Source organism: Rhinoderma darwinii, chromosome 6, assembly GCF_050947455.1.
Source record: "Rhinoderma darwinii isolate aRhiDar2 chromosome 6, aRhiDar2.hap1, whole genome shotgun sequence".
Lineage (NCBI taxonomy): Eukaryota > Metazoa > Chordata > Amphibia > Anura > Rhinodermatidae > Rhinoderma > Rhinoderma darwinii.
The window spans coordinates 120570998-120586913 of NC_134692.1; the positions used below are offsets into that span (position 1 = coordinate 120570998).

Genomic DNA, 15916 nt, shown 5'->3' on the forward strand with positions numbered 1-15916 from the left:
AATCAACGAGCTGTCTCATTAATTGGCGCTCGTTTTTACGACCCATATCGTGTAAAAGGACCCATAGTCTCCTTACATTTTCAACCTTCGGTCAGTAAAATGAAATACCATCTTCAAAGATGCCTTCATTGCACTAGGAATTCCATAGTACATCTGCACCACGAGCAGTGCGGACTACACGATGACCCACATTAAACTTTATTAACTGAAATATAGTCTATAATGAATCTACGGTCAAAAGGTTTTCTGAACATCCAACTACAAGAACAGAAACCTAAGACATGGCTCACCTGTGCTGACCGAGTGACTATTGTCCAAATGACTCTCAGACAAACTGTTTTCACTTCTATTGATCCAGTCAGGCCTCATTCTGCTACTATCTAAAGTTTCTGGAAAAGAAGGCAGGTCAACATCCTTAAACCTCAGTCTTCTCCCCTCTTCTGCAAATTCCTGTAATATACAGCAAAAAGTGAAACGGTTATCTATTTTTCTCAATTTTTTCATTGGAAGTTCAGGTGCAAAAACTTTTACAATTCTGTTTCCTAATTGAACTATGATCTATTAGAGCCATCAGCGTCCTTTCTCCTCTCTGCTGAACCAATGGACTTCCCGAAAGCTCAAAACTGAAGACTAGAGGTGGACCAAATGATCAACATTCTTATTCACCAATTCCCAGGATTCACCTTAAATACTAAAGGTAAAGGAAGGGAAACTCCCTATGTAGGTGAAATGATCCGTAAAAGTAGGAATGGAATTTCAAAATATCTAAACCAAGAGTGGACAAATACTGGGTTATATCTACTGGGCGACCGCTGATAGGGGGCTAGTAGATTTCAATGACCGGTGGCTATTCCCCCTTAGAAATCAGTTAATCTTACGTTTGGGAAGGCCTACGCAGATCATAACGTCATGTCAGTATGTTGTAACATCATCCTCCCGCATAGGCCTAGCAGAGTCTCACCTAGAAGCGAGATAGTATAGCATGGAACCAAAGGACCAGGTATGGGAGAGGCGGTGCAGTCACTGCTCTTATATGGGGCGCATTTGTCTTTTAATTAACTTAAAAAGAGAACCTTTCACCTCCCCATAGATGTGCAGCTGAGTGCAGCATGTAATAGGCCGGGCTGCACAAACCCTGGGGCACTTTACATTTTTCCCTACCCTCCTCCGTTAGATATCGGTGCCGTTATATTTGGCGCCCGATATTTAAATAACCCCCTGAACGGTCAATGGGGCGTGTAATGGCAAGGGGGCGTGTTACTACGGCTATGACACTGTCCAATTAGCTACGGACAGTTTCACAGCAAGAGCTGGAGAGTGGAGATTGTGTTCCAGGCTTTCACCTCTCAGCAGACAATTCTCGCGAGAGATCTGTCTGGTCTGCCGAGAGCTGAAGCGTGAGTGCGCGCACACGCTCTCCTCTCACCAGCTCTTGCACCGTCCGTAGCAGTGACACGCCCCCTTGCCAGTTCGCCAGACAAGTACAAGACTGTGTGATATCTCTCGAGAGAACAGTCTTATCCTTGTCTGCCAAGAGCTGAAGAGTGAGAGCGTGCGCGCACACACGCTCTCCTCGCTCCTGCTGTGACACAGTCCGTAGCGGAGTGGTCAGTGTCACAGGCCTAGTAACACACCCCCTTGCCATTACACGCCCCCTTGCCAGTTCGGCAGACAAGTACAAGACTGTGTGGTCTCTCTCTCGTCCTTGTCTACCAAGAGCTGAAGAGTGAGAGCGTGCGCGTTCACACGCTCTCCTCGCTCCTGCTCTTGCTGTGACACAGTCCGTAGCTGAGTGGTCAGTGTCACAGGCCTAGTAACACACCCCCTTGCCATTACACACCCCATTGACAGTTCAGGGGGTTGTTTAAATATCGGGGGCCAAATGTAACGGCACCGATATCTAAATAACGGAAGAGGGTAGGGAAAAAATTTAAAGTGCCCCAGAGTTTGTGCAGCCCTGCCTATTACATGCTGCACTCAGCTGCACATATATGGGCAGGTGAAAGGTTCTGATTAAAGGGTTATTGCCACCACACAAAGTAATGGCTAGGATATGCCATAAATTTGTGATTGGTGGAGGTCCCTGCACCAACCCTGAGATTGACTAAGATCTTCTCAGTCTTACCCTGCTCCTGGCTACCCTATATGCAAGGAACTGCAACACAGCTTTATTCAAGTTATATGGGCTGTGCTGCAGAGAAAGGGACACCGTAACATCTATGGCCGTGGACAGTCGTTCATACTTACCCTCTGACGGCCGCGGCCATGGACGTCTGTGGTCTCAGCGGCATCTCCCTCCAGGGAGATGCCGGCACTCACTTGCAGGTTCTGAGACAGTGTCCCGCAGTACGCGGTCAGTTGTTAAGAATCAGTAATCAGTAAGCCTAGAATGCTGCTGGACTATAAAAAGGGCTCTGCCCACTTGATCTTTGCCTGAGCGTTTTGTATACCTAAAGTTTGCCTTGCAAATGGTCTCCTAGTGTTTTCCAGTTCCCAGTGTTACCCGTTCCGGCTGCCTGTATCCCGTGCTACCGTGCCTCTTTGCCATCTACAGTGAAAGTCATCTCGTGTCTTCTGCTGCATCTACTGTGCCATCTACAGTGAAAGTCAAGTTGTGTCACCGCTACGGTCTACATTGCCTCAGGTACCCTTTCTGGACTATAGACATTGTTTTGTACCTAATTGGCCAGCTGCTATCCCGCTACGGACAAGTGGGTCCACACCCCACGCCGTGACAGACACAGTGCTAAACCAGCGCTGCGGCACCTTCATTCTCAGGATCTGTAGGGGTCTCGGCAGTGGTACCCATCTTTATCACATATCCTTGTGATAGGTCATGACTTTGTGTGTTGGGAGTTACTTGTAAAGCACCTGGTACTTTGAAACACTTGTTATTGGATATGAACTTGAATAAATCTGAAATACCATGCCAGAAAAACTTGTAATAAATGATATGTCCCTAATTTCTTTCAACAAGCTAAGGCAATGATTATAGAAATGAGGGACAATAAAGTCGTTTTGCATATAATCGGAAAGGAACCGATAAGAAAATCCTGACACATTAAGTGGAAGTGCAATTTATATAGTTTCTTGTAAAGTTCTCTGCATGGTCAGCTGTAAATGATACTCTCTAAGGTATTGTACTTACAAGCACAATGTCTGAGAAGTGCCGCTGATCTCCTTTATTCTGCAGATGTTCTGTGCACGTTCCTTATGATATAGAATTACCTTTTGAAGCCTCTCTTGTTCCCTTTCTTGTTCAGCAATCAGAAGTGACAGCTGATAAGCGTGCTGTTCTTCCAGTTTCTTCCTCATTTCTTCAAAAGCCAACATCTTCTTCTTCAGGTTATCCTCTAAATAGAAGAGATAAACAGAATAGCTAGTTAAACGTAAAGCTAAGATCTGTGGCCGGGGATGCACCGACTTAGGGCTCATTCACACGAATGTGTATCACGTCCGTTAAAACAATGGCCTTCACACGGACTCATGTATTTCAATGGGGCAATTCACACGCCCGTTGTTTCAACGGAGCATGTAAAGGGTCCGTGAAAAAAAATAGGACATGTCCTATTTTACTGCATGTCACACATCCCTTCATAGACTCTAGTCTACGGGGGATCCGTGACAATGCGTCCCTCATGGGTGCCCTTTCATTTTTTACATCCGAGGTTGCCGACGCTCGTCTGAATGTAGCATTAGCTGGAACGATCTATTCACTTTAGATTTAATTTCATCTTTTATTGAAGAAGACTTGTGTAAAGTCACGGACATGCATAATATCTATTCTGCAAATGTGATTTGTATTTCACATATAAGCAGTTGAATCTCTATAGAGACATTCTGCATAAAAGCAAAGAGAGTTAGACTATTTTCCACCTAAAGTTAAAGGGGTATTCCGATCTTATTATATAACAGCATATCATTAGGATAGGCCATCATTTTGCAATCAGTGGGGATCTAACCTCTAGTACCCCATTGATCCGGAGAATGAAGGGGCCACAGCGCGAATTTAGCGCTGTGTCCCGTTCTAACAACACGTCATCCCAGAAGATTGTATACAGAGAGCAGCGGGTGACTGGCACTGGTGCTGAAAGAACAGGCAGGACTCTTTATGGCAAGTATTCTGCTACATTCATTAGTCAAGTTATTAAAAATTATTTTCAGCCATAAGGAATACATCGAGTATACGTAAAGATAATATTTGATTCCTACCTAAAGTACTATTCAGTAACATTTCATTCTTGGGTGAATTGAGGGACCCACTGCGACTTCTTCTCCCATGAATCCACCTCTTGTCTTCCTCACTTGGCGCTGGTGAGCGCTCGCTCTGCGTGCTTTCCAGGTCCAGATCAAGTCGTCGCTTAACCTCAACGTCAAGGTTGTTCTCAATGAACTGTCCCCTCGTAGAGGATACATTAGGGGTGTCTGAGGCTTGCTTGGTACTCTGGCTTTGCATTAAAATGGGCGAAGGCGTTTCTACGTCATAAGACTTGTTAAGTTCTGCAGGTGAATTGCGCTTTATCACCTCCAGAGGAACGTATGGCTTAGATACATTTTCTGACGTCGTGGTTGGAAGGTCAACAAGCGGGCGCTGCACATTCCCCTCCGGTGTGTTTATAGAGCAAGGGCTTGTGCATTGGACTCCTTTACATATTGGAGTGTAGGGGGCATCGGTGATAGATCTTGAGTTTTCGTCACTTTGATCAGGATCCATCTTTAAGGGGACAAGATAATTAGTTGAGTGTTTGTTTGAATTAGGGACAAAGTCGGGATTGTCACTGAAGGAGTGTCTTTTCAAGGAAGAAGCCGTTACTTTATCTACGTCTTTTGGCACAAATTCAGTACGTGATATTTTTTCATTCGTTGCATGGCGTGTAAGGTCCACCATTTGACACTTTTCTTTGGGGCTTAGATCATAAGCATTAACAGGGTGGTTTATTACTATGTTTCCTGCGGATAAGGGTCTGGGTCTCCGTCTGTGCATTTTGGGGCTTAAGCTTGGCTCAGGACTTGGTAGTTTGGCATAAGAACCAGTAAGGCTTTTGATCATGTTACTTTCATACTCAAGCATATAAGCATTTCTAAGTTCTTCATCAGACTCATTCTCAATGACAGAAGAGGTTTCTGGCCTCCGAGGAACATCTATCCTAGAGAATGTTGTCAGAGCATCCGAGGGTAAGGTCTGACCTTGAGATAAGCCGGCTTGTAACAAGGTATTGGACTTATTAAGGGTTGGTTTGTCAACCATTAATGGGCTGGAACTTCTACTCCTGTGTGCCAGTCTGGTCTTTTCTTTTATAGAGTCACTAATTTTGATGGTATCATTTTCCTTGTCCGAATGACTGTCAGTAGAACTTCCCTTTGGGCTGGCTTTCATGCTTCGTCTGCTTTGTTCAATATACTCCCGGGACTTTTTTAGGAGGTTTTGTAAGCTCATTACATATGGATCTGGTGCATGCTTAGTAGTAGGTGCTAAATCACACAGTGAGGTTTCTGAAACAGAACTGTCGCTGCTCTCCACGGGCACAACATTTGCATGGTTTGCAGGAGGGCTCTCGCTCGCTGTCAGAGGCGCACAGTCTTGACATTCCTTAGTAGTGATTTTCTCTGTGGTTTTTTTGGAGATCACGTCTTCCACTGATTTCTCAAACTTTGCAGGCCCATTTTGGGTAGAGAACACTGGAAAGTGAAGCGCATTTGGAAGAATTGCAAAGCCATTCATGTTTCTCAGATAGGAGCCTTGATCTGCCGTTTCATTCTCTGCATTGGACTCGAAACTCGAAACTGTCTTTACCTGAATTCAACAAGGAAAAAAAAAAAAGAGAATAAAAATATTTTTGTGTCATTGAATAGGCTACATGCAAATAGAAAACAAAAAATATAATTAATTCATACGAAGTATATCATATACAGTATAAAAAAGGTCAATCAACACAGGAACAATCCAAACTACCGTTTTTCATGGCCGATATGCATCCGTGTGGGACCGGATTTCACAGATCCCTCAAACTTGAGTCTATTAAGGGATGTGTGAAAACGGGCAAAAATAGGACATGTCCTATTTTGCCACAGACAGTTCACACGGTCTGTTAAAACAATGGCTGTGTGAATAGCCCCATAGAAGTAAATTTATTTTTAAGCAGCCACGCGACGGCCAATAAAAAACCGTCAGTTCCATGGCCGATTTCAATGTTCGTGTGAATAAGGCCTAAGACGAATGATTTTAGATTTTTTTGTCAATAACTTCTTAGGATGGGACAATCTTTCAGTATGCCCTACATCACTAAGATGACCCCACGTTAAGACCTTTTCTATTAGCTACTGTAGAGCCCAGACTCACTAAAAATCAGTGTCCACCGTCCTAGAAGTCATGACGCAGCCACGTAGAAGATGGTCACTAGTCATTAGAATGGATGGCATCGAACACTACATTTCCTCTATAACTGCCGCTCACAGATTCATTGCTAACGTTTCAGCTGCCGGGCCCAACGGGATTAGTGGACACCAGCCGTGCTGCATTCAGAAGAGGCGATTGTTAAAATGGGACAACCCTTAAAAAGAAGCTTTGGCACCAAATGTAAAAATAGTGTATATTAACCGATCAAGAACGTGGCCTATTTTGGAATTCAGGACGCAGCAGTTTTCTCATCACCACATTCGGAGAGCCTTAACCATTTTATTTTTCTGTGTAGACAGATAAATGACGAGACGGAAGCGATGAAGGACGAGACGGGGGAGATGAAGGACGAGACGGGGGAGATGAAGGACGAGACGGGGGAGATGAAGGACGAGACGGGGGAGATGAAGGACGAGACGGGGGAGATGAAGGACGAGACGGGGGAGATGAAGGACGAGACGGGGGAGATGAAGGACGAGACGGGGGAGATGAAGGACGAGACGGGGGAGATGAAGGACGAGACGGGGGAGATGAAGGACGAGACGGGGGAGATGAAGGACGAGACGGGGGGAGATGAAGGACGAGACGAGGGAGATGAATGACAAAATTAAGGATTAGGCCTCATGCACACGCCCGTGCCCACAATCATGGCCCGCGACTTCCGGCACGGACGGCCGCAGGCCGCATTTTCGTGTTGTGCTCCCATACAAAGCATGAATGATAAAATGAATAATAGGATAGATGATAAGATAGATAATAATGATAAGACAGAGGAGATGAATGATAAAATAAATGAATAGAGTTCAGTAAAAGTATTCATCAAATGTTATAAATTATAATGAAGGAAAGAAAAGCACAACATAGAAATAGCAGCTACTTATACCCACGCCATGCAGATTCTCAGCTGAGGTATTTCGCAGGTCTGGGCAGACAAGCCGGTTATTAGTCGCAGTATGAATAGTAACTGGGCTGCAGGGGGCATACACAGAAATGAGTGTTTGTTCCATTATGCCCCGTCTATGGACTGTGTAATCCCAAGCCACGTGACGGTAACCAGGCAATACATAGTAAACAAGAGTCAAGCTCTGGATTCCTCACTGGTCTTTAAATGGGATTATGAATTCAACAATTCAGAAGTGAACAGCGGAAAGATCACGTCTACGAAGCTTCTGAAAGGGCTATGGTTCACGAACAGTTCACTGCCACGCTTCACCGCTGCTACCCTAGCAGAGCTGACATGTTAGGGGAGCAGTGCGGAGCTGGTCAATCGCCACTAAAGATCGGTAAATCATGATCGGGAAACCTTTGTACTGGGTATCCCCAAAACACATCACAGAAATATTTACTTTTTTAATTTTTTTTACATTCTGCTATGGGAGTTACGTAAAAAGCATAGCCATCAGCGAGCTACACGGTTTCCATCTAAACTGGTCGGAAATCACACGCTTCAGCGGGAACACAGCAATAGAACGGGGTTTAGGGGGCCCCGTTCTAGAGATAGGTGTGTCCCAGAGATGTCACCAGCATGTATCTGACATTTATGACACATCCTGTGGATATGCCATAAATGTCCCTCATTGTAAAACCCCTTTAAACTTTCCTTAGCCAGTAGTCCAGGGTTTCCCAGAAGACAGCAGCAAGAACCGGATTTTTTTTTACAGCACTGACGGACTCGTGTCATTAATAAACACTGGCAAGAATCAGAACGCTTTACCTCCCCCTACACCGAATTTCTTTGTGGTAAAAATGGAAGTAGGGTTCCTCAGGATTGGGACTAAAACTCGGGGGTTATCCCACTGTAAAATGTCCGCCGCCGTCCTGAATGAGTGTTATGGTCTATTTGGTGGAGAATCTGAAGAAATGGGTGTGGAACAGATCTAATTCTGCTCCCCAGCAGATCCCTATTTATGCAGAACAAATATTAACAAAAACAAATGGTTGGCGTGCTTTACTGATAAATTCTAGTTATGACTCATTGTCGTCGTCACCGATTATAAACCACAAAGGGGTAGTAGTTGTTTTGTGTTTTTGTACACGATAGCACAACACGGATTCCCCAATGGATGTTGAGGTGACTGGTGTGTATTAATATAGTCCGCAAACCATTCTCTGTAGAAGCAAACAAAGCACAATGATATAAAACACTACAAAACGCACAATATACAAACTATAACCGGAGCAGCAACTCTGGACCAGTATGAAATAACACGGGGCACTATATAAATACAAATGAATTTGACTAATCCGGGATGAGAAAGATCTATCTATCTATCTATCTATCTATCTCATCCTGGATTAGTCCAATATTAGATATATTTTAATCGACTGCTGTCGACTGCGCTATAGATTCCGTCAAAACAACGGAACCCTTTTACACCGGTGACAAACTGAAACCATTAGCAAAGTTTCCGCCACCATTGAGAACAATAGTGATGCAAACGGAAGCTAAGGTTTCCGTTTGCCTTTCCGTTGAGAAATTCCCCCGACGGAAAGCTCAGACGGAACCCCTCAATGGAAAGCAACGCGGATGTGAACCCAGCCGAACACTGTCCAATCAGTGCATAGTGTCAGACTGTGCGAGGGGAAACACCCTATTGACAAGTGGAATAGTAATATCCAGTGGTCTGTGTATTCATACATTTCCAGGAGGAACAATAGGGGAACAGAACAGCGCAGCGTTCTAAGAAAAAATGCTCTAGGATTGGAGAATACAAATTGACTTAAAACCGCTCTGCATTTTTCAGAAAAGTTTTTTTGTCAGATAACATTTGTCTGCTTGTTAGTTTACATTACTGAAATCGTCAAAACATTTTTGAAGCAAATTCCGTAGATATAAAACACGTTTTATATTCAATGACTCACAATTCACATGCAGATTATTTAATATTGGAAAAAAGAGATTGTTTTTACGAATCAATGAATTCTGCGCTCATCGTTATATTTTTGGGCCAGTTCTTGAAGCTCCTTTGACTACAGTAGATATCCTAGGAGACATCTCATACTTAGGAGACGTAAGCCGCTTACTAGTCATACTGGGAATTAACAGATCCCTGAAGTTAAATAGCGCCAATTAAAGTAATCAAAATAGTCTATCATTGCTTGAGACATTAACTCACAACGCAAATCAGGAACCGTCACAAAAAAACAAAGTTCTGCTTACACCAAAACAAAAAAAAAACAAACCTGAATCAAAGGATAAAAAAATAATACATATAAAAGAAAAAGAGCCTTGTCGTTAAGCTAACACCCCACCTCAATTAGAATGGGTCTATTTTTCCACTAGCCGCTAAGGAAGAGCAGGCGGAGAATGACAAAGAGCTTGTGAACATTCAAGTACTAGCCATTTATTTCAATAGAGAGCCACCCGGCATGTGCAGCTATTTGTGGTTTGGATAAAAAAAAAAAAAAAGAGAAAACAATTTCTCAGTATCAGTGGGGGTGTCAACGGCTGGATCTGACCCGATCAGGGATCTAGGATTTATCATAAACTATATCAATGCTATTGCCGATCATTTCACGTTGCCCATGTGCATGAGTGCTTTGGCCTTGTTCACACCGTGCAGATTTTGAGTGTATACTTTTAAGCTAAAACCAGGAGCAGAACCTAATAGAATAAATATATAAAGGAACACCCTCAAAGTGTCTCCTCTCCTGGATCCTAATCTGGTTTTGGCTTAAAAAAATGACGAGTTACCTGCCAAGCTTTACGATTCTATGAAGAACTGACTATTATGATCATACGACTGCACACGTACAACTTTTTCAGTGTGAATAATTTATTATTATAACACGGTCATAAATTTGTATACAGACGAGTCTCTATTCACACTCAAAGCTGCAGCGGTCCCTACAGGTCATTTACATGCAGCATTTATCATCAGAGATAAATTAACTGCATGAAAAAACCTAATATAGTGCAATAAACTAACGGTGTAGATTCCATATAAACATTTAGCTCCTTGGATTGGGACAAAACATGATTGATATACGTCTCATGCGTTACCTGAACAGTATCCAAGATTTCCTGCACTCGATTCAGTAAGGATTTCTTCTTATCGTTCAGTTTCTTCTCATGGAGTTCGATGGCCTTCTGTCGATATTGCTGCATTTCTTCCCTTATCTCCACTGTGAGCTACAGAGTAAAGGAGATGTTTGAAGGATTTATTTGGGATTTTGCTATAAAGAGTGAATTACAACGCTGGCTCTCATCCCTCACAACCATTTTACTATAAGGGTATGTTCACACGCAGTGTTTTCAGGAATATTTCGGAGCGTAAACGCTTTAAAAATACACCTTGAAAAACGCTAGTGATACGCTGACAAACCGACTCCCATTGTAATCAATGAGAAAACAGATGGGGCGTTTTTTACCCCGCTGTTTTAAACAAAAAACGGCACCTAAAAAGAAGGAGCATGTCATTTCTAAAAAAAAAAAAAAGCCTCAAAAGTTTTCTGCTTAAAAAAAAACAGCTGAAAATCAGAGGCGGTTTTCCCTTGAAAATAGCTCTGTATTTTTCCGCCATTTTTAGTTCTGCGTGTAAACATACCCGAACACAGTGTTCTCCTAGCAGTGGATCCGGCTCCCCAGCGGGTGACAGCCACAGAGTCAATTGTGCACTAGTGGCACCAGGGATGTGTGGCTCAACATCACCTAAAAGGGAGTAAAAAATTACCCATACACATTAGATAAACTTTGGCCGAACCTGACCTTTTAGGCCCTGTTCACACAATTTTTTGACGCATTTTTTTCAGCTGAAACCGCAGCAAATGATGGCCAAAATTGCCTCCCATTGATTTCAATGGGAGGTAGAGGCTTTTTTTTTCCCGCAATCGAAAAAGAAGCTTGCGGGATAAAGAAGCGACATGCCTTATTTTGAGACGTTTTCCTCTTTGAAAACCCCATTGAAATCAACGAGACAGAAAAAAAAAAAAAAAAAAAAACTCTGTGAACGGCAGCATTTTGACACGTTTTAGCGGAAAAAAAAAAGCTTGCAGTTTTTTCCCTTGCCTTTTGAAGAAAGAGGTAAAAAAAAAAAAACGCCGCAAAACACACCTGTGGTGTAAAACCACTTCTAAAAACCGGGAGCTGATTTTTCCAGGCAAATATCTCCGTGTGAACAGAGCCTTAATGTGTAAATAGAAGTGTCCCGACTCCTGGCAGTTGATGGGAGAAAGGAGGGTCGGGCATGTTGGATTTCAACATGCCCGATCCTCTGTTCCTGCAGGAGATAAGCCACTGCCAGTGCTGTCTGGTAGTGACACAATTCCTGCTGCCCATTGAGAATACATGCACATAGCCGAGCATGCATGTGTACGGAGGGGAAGGATCGGGGGGGGGGGGGGGGAAGGATCGGGGAGGGGTGAGGCATTGCTGTTGGCCCTAACAACATAGATATGGATACATATCTGCAGACTTTAGAAGCAATAAGGCCCATTCCAGGGGTAAAGTAACTTTTCTTAGTGGCCCAGCAATAAGAAGTTTTAGAAATGTGAAAAGTTACACGACACAGACATATCCAAAAAATAATTGTGAACAAGGTTTTAGTTTTTTCATTTTTTCCCGTAGTTACAACGGTTAAAAAAAAGAGACACATGACCATCAAGTTCAACCAAGGGATGGGAAAAGGGAAGGGAAAAATTTCATAAACTCAAGATTATTTTAACCCTAAAAATATTCTGAACATCAACTATTCATTTTATAATACAGAGGAAATACGACACAATCTTAAAAACAAAAATCAACCATTACATTTGGCAAATCTACAAGATGAAAAATATAAAGATAGAGGTGACAAATGATAAATATCAGTAATACAGGCGTCACTGCCGACATTCTCCTGATCACTTACCTTTCAAACAATGGAAGGAAAGACAATGGGTAAAATCTGTATCGGCGGCATCCTATAAATGATAAGAAACGCGGCTCTCCCAGCAAAAAAACAAAAAGTCATATATAGTCTTCGTTGTACTGCCAAACAGTTTTCCAGCAGAGCGTGAGGGGACAAGGTGACAGGCAATACTACGAGCCGTTACACAACAACGCCTGACAGTTTGTGTACTATTGCCAGGCACGGCTAGGTCAGAACATAACAGCTAGTAAATACATGCTGGTCACAAAGCCAAAGGCATAATTATCCACCTCATTGTCCCCTGAACGTTATCATAGGACTATTACATTACAGCTCAGTATAGTAATATATATATCTCGTGTTCTGCCTTGGTGGGTATATAAGGTGTGCGATATTTTGTCTGAACACATATCACTCGTTGTTGCCATGGGTAAAAGGGGCGATTTATCAGAGTTGCAAAAAGGGATGATTATTGGCTATCGGGACAAGGATGGCGGCATTTCTCACACAGCGCAGTTTGTGAACTGTTCGCGTGCTGCTGAGGTGAGAGTGTATCGTGAGTAGACAAATGGCAGCATTGGGAATAACCGACGTGGAAACTGCGGAGCACCGCGTGCCATTGATGTGAGAGGTGAACGTCGGCTACGTAGTCTAAACGTTACGCTACAGCGGAGCAGCTCACCGTGAAAATGAACCAGTGGGCTACCAGACATGTGTCTAAAACAGTTCAGCGAACTCTATTGTGTATGGGGCTCCGAACCAGACGGCTGGTCACTGCTCCTATGCCACAAAGGTGAATCGGAAAAAAAAAGGCTTCAATTTGCACGGCAGTATCGGAATTGGGCCACCAATGATTGGCAAAGGGTTGTCCGATGAGCCACGTTTTCTGCTTCATCGAGCGGATGGACATTGGCGTGTCAGGCGAGAAACATCAGAGAACAAACCCCCTGCAACCATTGCTGGAAGAACAAGCTGGTGGCGGCAGCGTTATGGTCTGGGGAGTTTTTTCATGGCATTCTCTGGGCCACTCATCCATGTGGAAGGCACTCTGAACAGATTTGGGTATGAATCTATCGTTGCAGGTCACGTCCCCCCCGTACATGCTGATTCTCTTCCCTGGGGCAGATGGAATCTTCCAGCAAGACAATGTGACATGTCACACGGCTAGAAATGTCTGACAGTGGTTGGAAGAGCACGACCAAGACTTCAAGTACTTCCCTGGCCCCATAATTCCTCAGACTTGAACCCAATTGAGCATCTGTGGGACCTCGATCGTCTTGTTCGCTCTATGGCTCCTCCCCCACGCACCCTCCACAGCGAATGTGGGATGCTCTGCAGTCAGCACGGCTCCAGATACCGGAGACAACCGACCACCACCTTATTGAGTCACTCCCAGCCCGTCTAGCTGCTGTCCGTGCTGCACACGGCGGTTACTCTGGATATTAGCCGGTAGTCATAATAATGTGACTCGAATGTATATATTATATCTCTATCTCATCCTTAATTTATCCCACATCCCCTATAACCTGGCACCAGCTGAGTCCTGTGGCCATTAGATATAACTAGCCAAGGTCAGACGTCATGCAGAATATAAAGTATATACAGTGGAATGGTTTAAATCTAACATTGATCTAGAACGTCTGCTTTGGTTACCAGCACAGATACAAGTTAATGTAAAATGTCACAAGGCCAGAAGCCAAAACAAAGTTATAGCATCATATCAAGTACCGTAATAAGTGAGGTTCATATACTCTCCCATCACTGTCCATTAAAGGGTCGTCCCAAGATCAACATTTATCACCTATTCACAGGATAGGTCAGAAATGTCACTGGGGGCCCCACTGCTTGGACCCTCAACGATCATTAGAACAGGCGCCTCTTGAGCCCTGTTCTTCCTCTCTGCACCTCCCCCTAGTGAGGAGGAGCTTGAATGGATCGGCATGGAGTCTTCGCCCTGTTGCTCCATTCAATGTGTATGAGGCTGACAGAAGCTTGCTCCATTTAAAGTTCTCCTCACTGCAGTCATGCAGTGAGGAGAACAGAGGGCTCGGGACCCCCATTCTAGTGTCGGTGAGGGTCACAGCAGTCGGGCTCCCAGCGATCAGACATTTAATCACCTACCCTGTGGAAAAGTGAGAAAATGTCGATCTTGGCGCAAACCCCTTTAATCCGCCACCTTTCCGGTCCCATTGCTGCTAGATTAAAGGAATTTTACTGTACAATGTAAAATCACGTGCAGCTTCGCTGCAAACTAACAGTTCGTGTAAATAAACCCTTATAAATAAGACAGACTTCCGGATGGCCCACAGACGTCCATTAGTATAAATTTGCAGTTATTTTACTTAAAGGGTCATTACACCTAAAAATCATTTTAAGATACACAGTGGGTGGGAGAATTATTAAAACTGGTGCAGAAAAAAATTAAAGAAATCGCTCATAGCAGTCAATCAGATTACAGCTCTTATTTTTTTTTTTTTTAAGGCCCTTTATGAATAAAGCTGCAACCTGCTTGACTGCTAAGGGAATTTACTCCACTCTTACTTCATACTAACTTCAATAAATGTCCCCCATTGTATAATACAGGTGTGAAAACGAACAACTAGATTATGAGAGTCAGAAGCAGATAAAAGTAAATCTCTGATAGAGGAGAAAGATAAAAAAAAGCAACAACAAGTGAGATTGGAGTAAATAGTCCTAGTCACAAATTTCCTCACTTTAAATGGACTCTAACTTTTCAAACAACTGATGCTAATCTAATAGTATACCTCAGGGGTCAGCAACCTTCGGCACTCCCGCTGTTGCAAAACTACAACTCCCAGCATGTCCAGACAGCCAAAGGCTTTATTTGTTCAGGGCATGTTGGGAATTGTAGTTTGCCAACAGCTGGAGTGGCGAAAGTTCCTGACCCCTGGTATACCGGATATAGATCAACTTTGTAATTTACTTACTGTTAAAATTCTGTTATTTTTTGCATGCAAATTCTGTGTGAAGTTACTGCCACTAGATGTCTCCCTTCCTGTAATCTGCTGTCCAGCCCCTGTTGTCAAGCAAAGGCCGTCCATAGTTACAGATGGGCTGCAGAAGGTGGGGGTGTGTCTCTTCACTGCATGCTTATGCAAGTGTATGGAGAGGGGAGGGGGTAGCAGGAGCAGAGTGAAAAAGACTCAGACAGACATGCTGCAGCTTCCTGGTAAGATGTAGGACCACCTTTAGTGTAGAATTAGGAGCTTCATTTAGAGCTTCCTCCATACTGTTATCATCAGGATCACTGCCTGTAGCAGCAGGGGCGTTCCATTAACCTCCTGGGCTGCAGAGAATTACCCCGCAGACATGACACAAGTGTGGAGGACAAACTAAAAGCCACATTTAAAATACAGTTACCAACTATCAACTGAGTATTTGACATAATTGCAGATTACGTTAGATTGTACTATTGACCGGGGTGGAAAGGTCAGATCACCACCAATTACATGTGTAGTCCTGATTGCAGGTATTAAATGCTGTATAGACAATGATAAGGCCATTATAGTTACTTTACATTGTGTAGACAAGTTCCTAAATGCAGCATGGACACTTGACCTGTTAAATGAAAATGCACAGTAGACACCCATCCCTTTTACTATTACTATAGATAGATAAACAAGGTTCACATTACGTTTCTTGGATACGC

The 15916-nt window shown here is 43.5% G+C and overlaps 1 protein-coding gene and 1 long non-coding RNA gene across 2 annotated transcripts in view; one reads left to right on the forward strand and one right to left on the reverse strand.

Annotated features, from left to right (window-relative positions):
- The window catches only part of LOC142655715 (uncharacterized), a 31075-nt gene that overhangs the window by 14229 nt on the left and 930 nt on the right, over window positions 1–15916 (forward strand). The window lies entirely within an intron of this gene.
- The window catches only part of CCP110 (centriolar coiled-coil protein 110), a 33182-nt gene that overhangs the window by 9247 nt on the left and 8019 nt on the right, over window positions 1–15916 (reverse strand). The window contains exons 3-6 of the mRNA XM_075830196.1: window positions 10401–10529; window positions 4213–5794; window positions 3229–3353; window positions 291–450 (exon numbers count right to left, since the gene is read on the reverse strand). Of these exons, the coding sequence (XP_075686311.1) occupies window positions 291–450; window positions 3229–3353; window positions 4213–5794; window positions 10401–10529 (1996 nt within the window). The remainder of the gene's footprint in view (window positions 1–290; window positions 451–3228; window positions 3354–4212; window positions 5795–10400; window positions 10530–15916) is intronic.